The sequence below is a fragment of the Octodon degus genome, unplaced genomic scaffold (genome assembly GCF_000260255.1).
Source record: "Octodon degus isolate 3935 unplaced genomic scaffold, OctDeg1.0 scaffold00200, whole genome shotgun sequence".
Lineage (NCBI taxonomy): Eukaryota > Metazoa > Chordata > Mammalia > Rodentia > Octodontidae > Octodon > Octodon degus.
The window spans coordinates 4,120,359-4,126,739 of record NW_004524776.1 but is presented as its reverse complement, the minus strand read 5'-3'; the positions used below and the strand labels follow the sequence as shown (position 1 = coordinate 4,126,739).

Here is a 6,381-nt window from a genome sequence, read left to right as displayed (position 1 = left end):
ATTGAACTGCAGTCCCTGTGCTTTGCTAAGCTTGTTCTAAGTAGGTGCTTTAGACCACTGAGCCATCTCACCAGCCCCAAAACTGTGTCATTTCTAAGATTTTTTAAATTATGTTTTATTCTCTTTCAAAAAAATTTAAAAGAAGAATGTATAAATTCAAATCAATATTATATAAATAAAACTTAAGAGACAGGATAATTTTAAGTCCTTCCCCTCAATTTCAAAATCTTTTAATTACAAAGTACCTTCTACATCAGACAAATACCAATTTTAAAGTTAGCAGAAGCTATGCATGGCATTTGGGAATTAAAAGGCATCCTTAACAGAAAGAAACCAGAGGCACCAGTTACAGAACAGGTTTAACATACTGAAAGGCAGAAGGTGGCATCTACCTGCTTACCTCTGACCATCCTCCAGCATCTTCATTGCCTCCTTCAAGTTTCTTCCCATTTCAGCTAATGTAGGGTCTGCTATCTGGGAAACCAATAAAGGCTGAATTTTAACACTTCTGTATTACTTCTGCAATATAATTCACCCAGAAGAGCAAATCCAAGTCTTTTGGATTTATTATAAAATACATGTAAAATTTCCAAAAGTATAAAAGTATAACATAGTATAAAAACGAAGTATAAAAAGTAAAGCCATATTAATATGCTGAGTTGTAACAGGCTCAAGTCAACAACTTCAGACATTGCTAGTCTTACAGAAAACCCACTACTATTATGGATTGCTGGACTATATTGAAATATTTTGCTGAATTCATGCACCTACAATATTTAAATGATAATGGAATGCCCTTCTCTGACAAAACTAAGCAAAAAAGGGGAATACAAATGAAAGACTATTTTGTATCTGTATACTCAAAATAGTTAGGATAAGATATACAGCTGCATTGTCTTAATTGAATGAATAGAGATTTGTTCTAATAGTGTTTGTAGACAGGATATCATGTCTACATCTTGTACAATGAATAACCACTTAAGACAACAATATGCAATGTATGAATTATTGAAAATGTGCTAATAATTGGTTTTGAAACTGCCTCATTGCTATTTGTTTCTCAATAATTTTTTTTAAGTATAACATAAAAAGTAAAACTCCTCAGTTCTACTCCCTACAGGATACCATTTTAAAGTGTGATACATCTCTTTCCAATCAGAAAAAAGTTAAACTTGGGGGAGAGGCAGGTTACTGAGGATGAAACCAGTTCTGGGGCACATTAGGCAACCACTCTAGGCTAAGCTATATAAATCCCCAGACTGAAAGTGTTAGATCTTAGGTGACCTGCAACAGGAAGATTCTTCTGAGCTTCAACTCCCACAAATAACTGGAGGGGAGAGGAGTAAAACTTAGGGTCTAGGTTTTTAGCTTTTTAACTCCCCTTAAGCTTTGTTTATGTGTACAGATTTGAACAAAACTTGATCTGTAAAAAGTTTCATTAAAAAGGGAAAGAATAATGAGGTAAGGAAATTAAGACAAAGGAATGATTTGCTAGTGGTCACAGGGCTAATAAATGACAGCATGGAGCTGAAACACTAGCCACGCCTTCATACTGACTATCACAAGTAATCACATAGCCATAGCCACTCTGATTTTTAAACAAAACAAAAATCATTTTCTAACTGGTATTTTCAATAAAATTCACCACTTAAATGTAATCAGGAGATAGTTTATAATGCAATCTAAGGGGTCTCATTGCTCTAATTCTGAGTTAGGAAGACGAATAGATAATGGACAAGAGAATTTATCTTAAATCTGCTGGTCATGTTCCTTATTATCCTCAATTCTTGAGACTCTACTCCACGACTGCTACTATCTTGCCCAATGGAAACAATTCTGTTTGATCATCCATGCTTCACACTTCTGATACTTAGCCTATCAGAACTGAGCATCCTTGTGCCTTTTATCTATCTATAGTTATCTACTCAATGACAATAAACCAAATAACCAGACCTTTTGCCTGATAGCCACCCTGAATAAAAATAAAGAGTTGAATTTATGGCAATAGTGGGACAGTCTCCATACAACTGGGGCCACTTTGACATGTAACTGCCATTCATCTGCATGATTCCTTATATCTTACACTGTGAATTGTTTTATGACTGCTCTTTCTAGCACAGACACTCTCCCCAACAACACCCTGTGCTTCTTCCAGACACATATTAGACTTGTACTAATTTTCATTTGTCTTACAGGACTAAGAAGGGTTCAAAGTCAGCTCTACTCTCAGCCTTGGGGAATCATATACTTGGTCTATAAGTGCAACACAACTAATTTTACCTATAAGATTAGAAGTTTGTTTTGTTTTGTTTCAGTTAAAAATAGATAAGATAGGGGCTGCTGAGATAGCTCAGCAGTCAGCAAAGGACCCAGGTTTGATCCCCAGTACCAGATGCCATGCTGGTCCCACTCTGGGCACAATGAGCTGGCCAACCAGGCATGGTGGTGCACATGTAATCCCACTGCCAGAGAGGCTGAAACAACAGGATCACTACAAGTCTAAGCTGCATAGTGACACCCTGTACCAAATACATAAAATTAAAAAAAAAAAAAAAAAAAAAGATAAGATAGCCAGGCCTGGTGGTATACACTTGTAATCTCAGCACTCTGGAAGGCAGAGGCAGAACTAGAAGCCCTATTCTTACCTGGAAAATTTAGCAAGACCCAGTCTCACAATTTGAAAACTGAAAAACAGGGTGGGCACTAGAAATGTAAGTCACTGCAAAGGCACTGGGTTCAAACCCCAGTAAAAGGAGGGAGGGGAGAGACTAGACAAAATCGCTGACTTAATTTAGAAATCACTCTGCATAACCATATGAATTTAGAAACACTAATTTGTATATATCTAATGATAAGATGCTAATGCTATGAAAGTCAGGAAGAAAGTGCAGATTTATCATCTCTTCCCTATCACTCAAGTAATTTAAATGTGAATATAATATGATTTTAATGCTGAAGACCCTAATGTAGTTGGTGCATTAACTGGATAATCCAAAACATGAAGCCTTATCTAGCAGCAGGATAATATCAGGTTTTTAAATCAAGGAGTACTCTAAGAATAGTTAAATATTAATTGGTTCCTTAAAACTAAAAGCTGGGTGTGCCAAATAGCTCAGTGGATTAAAGCACCAGCAAGCAGGCACAGGGGCCTGCCATGCCAGCCTACTCCCAGGGCACACTGAGACAGCAATTGAGACTGGGCATGGTGGCGCACACCTGTAATCCCAGCTGTTAGGAGGCTGTAAAAAGACAGATTACTACGAGTCCAATCTAGTAGTGAGACCATGAACACCCTAGATCCTTCCCTAAAATACAAAAAACAAAAATAAAAAATAACATAAAGCTACTACTGCTAGCAGCCACTATTTTCTTATTCATATTTCATATCCGCAGTATCTGTTACAGCACCAGACAAGGGAACTATGTGCTCAGTATTACCATATAATAGTATTCTGTGCCAAGTTCTTAGGAAGAATGTCATATTTCTATATTCCTTAGCACCAAGTAAGCAAGGTCTGCCACAGAAAAGGTGTTCAGTAAGATTTATAAACATTAATAACTATTTGCACTGGACTGCTTACTATAATGTAGGGATTATACTAATTAACCACTTTACACACATTACATCCTAATCAACACAAAGCCATATAGTTATTACGATTTAAAGCCAAAACTTACAATAATCTTTATTACTGCAGAACCAGGACTCATAACTACAGTACTAGGAGAGTAACAGTAAACCTTTCAGAGACCAGGTGTCGACAGTGCAACCCAAACACCACTTATTTATTGTAAAGTACCAGCACTACAGTCAAACCCAAATACTGAGGTCTTAGTTTAGGGAAAGAAAAATTCATAAAGTAATATCTTTTGTCTTAAAAATACAGTAACATCTTTCAATGATACAAACAGCTCTTTATCAAAAGGTAAAAGTTTGTATTTGCCATTCTTTTGCACAGTTAATGTGATTTTTGCTGCTGTAACTATGCTGATAATTTGTCAAACCATGGAAGGAGTGTCCTAACTCATGTGCCCAGAGAGGGCCTTTGTGCTGCAGCAGCAAGCATGCCGTAGGTTTGCCGCCACTGTACTAAGCAATACCACTTCTTACTCTTATCAAATAAGTAAATGAAGCAAACTGTACTCATAAAAGGTTCTGCATTCAAAAATCATACTTAGAACTAAGATCTGATTTTAAAGATTATCTTTGCTTAATGTTTTCGCTTTGGAAAAAAAAAATGATTCTCCACATAGGGAAAATGTCCATCATGCATCAGTCCTGCTTAGATGACTATAAACTTACCTAAACTTGCACATTTTTAAGAGTGAAAGGTGATACTATTAATAATTAAACCGGGACAAAAGGTATAAACTGGGATGGTTCTGAGTAAACCAGGATGTACAACTACCCTACCCTTAACTAAAACATTTACTTCAGCTCATAGCCCAATATTCCACCAGGGAAGCCCAGGTAAAATTTATGTGATATTGGTGGTTGAAGAGTTATAAGGTTAAAAAAAAAAAAAAAGCCAACATAAAACTTGAAAGCAGTGCACCTGCAGTGCAGGTATTGCCAATGGCATCAGTCTCATTCTGTAGGATCATGCAGTATTGCTACAGCAGACTTCTTCTCCAACCCATAAAAATGGAAAACATTTTCCGGTATTTAAATTTTGAGTAAATAACCTAATAAAAAGCTGGGCTTACTAGAAACAAATTCAGAAATAAAAGGTCCCCCTTTTTAAACAAAAAAGTCAGTAGCTTCCAACTACTCCTCTGAGGCCAACTGGCATTTAGTGTATTTCTTTTCCAAGATTTTTCTACCAACTTTAAGCAAGCCAATTTAGTTGCAATATATGTATTTCATATGTAATGAATACAGTATTTCAAGATGCTTTTCTAGGAAAGGGCGCTATAACCAACACAGACTTCTAATTTGTATTTTTAGGACCTCTGCTTACCCTAAATCCCTTAGGTTTAAAAAGACTTGTAGCAATTACACTGATAAATGGAATAATTCACCAAAAAATTCAGCAAAGCATTTTCTAATCACAAACTGACAGAATGCCATTGTTAAGAACTTAGAAACAATTATATTTTTCTTTGGTTGCAAATTTATAAATCACATTTAAGTTATGGTTGATTTTGTTGTATAATGGAATAGATTCGGTATTTTTGCTACAATATTATCTAAATAGATATGTGGTAGAACTTGAGGCTCCTAATGAGAGCCATTCAACTGTGTGCTAATGTGCCAGAACCAAAACTTTAAAAGAGCTTGTTTTGTAAAACAAGCCCTACCTTTCATCCCTGTATAAGAATTTTAAAAAAGCATTTTTCATAGCAAATGATTTTTACTACTTTCAGTCTGTATGGGGTATTAAGACACCCTTCACTAACAGAAGAAGAAATATTACATGCCATACTGAAAGTACTACAAGTTCTCACAATTTAAATGTTAGAAGGGAAAAGTCATTCAAATGAAAGCTAATGTACTAAAAGTAGGTCAGGGAGCAATTCTTGATTTTTCAGAAAAATGCTCGAAATACAGTATGAATTTTTTTGGAGTTTGGCTGCAGAGATAAATGAAAAAAATCACTAGTACTTGTGCTTGGCTAGATTTGTATCAACTCAGTATGAGGTAACACTGGTGTTATCTGGCATATATCCTATCTTCTATTTTGTTTTGTGTCACTGTTTGAAAAGTGTTGGTCTCCACATGTTAAAATGACTTGCCATCCCACATATAGGATGTAACCTACAGTTCTTGGGGGGGGGGGGAACAGCAACAACACAATTTTAATGGGAATTTACAGCTACCAATAAGGGAATGAACAACTGGGGTGGGGGATGTTCTTAGCAGTACTAGGGATTGAACTGAAAACCTTAACAAGAGCCAAAGAGATGGCTCAGTAGAATAAGCGCTTGCCTGGCAAGCACAAGGGCCTGAGTTTAATTCCCGGTTCAGAAAGAAAAAAGAAAAAAAGAAAAAAAAAAAGGAAAAAGAAAACCTAAACAATGCTAGCTACCACTGAGCTACATCTCCAGCTCTTTTATATTAATTTTAAGGCAGGATCTTCTTATGTTGCCCATACTGGCCTTGAATTTGTGATTCTCCTGCCTCAGCTTTCTGAGTAGCTGGGATTACAGGTGTGTGCCACCATGCCAACAATCATTTTTTAAATAAATAAACTGTATTAACTAAGAAAACATTTATCTAACATTTCAAAAATGGAAACTGCATGGGGCTGGTGAGATGGCTCAGTGGTCTAAAGCACCTACTTAGAACAAGCTTAGCAGAGCACAGGGACCACGGTTCAATCCCCCAGCACCACATGCCAGCCAGCCCCGCCCCCTGGTGGGCTGAGCTGGCCACACACA

At 36.6% G+C, this 6,381-nt stretch overlaps 1 protein-coding gene across 1 annotated transcript in view; it reads right to left on the bottom strand.

The window, feature by feature from the left end:
- Positions 1–6,381, bottom strand: part of Pdxdc1 (pyridoxal dependent decarboxylase domain containing 1) — a 57,216-nt gene that overhangs the window by 43,410 nt on the left and 7,425 nt on the right. The window contains exon 2 of the mRNA XM_012517646.2: positions 401–474. Coding sequence (XP_012373100.2) covers positions 401–474 — 74 coding nt within the window. The remainder of the gene's footprint in view (positions 1–400; positions 475–6,381) is intronic.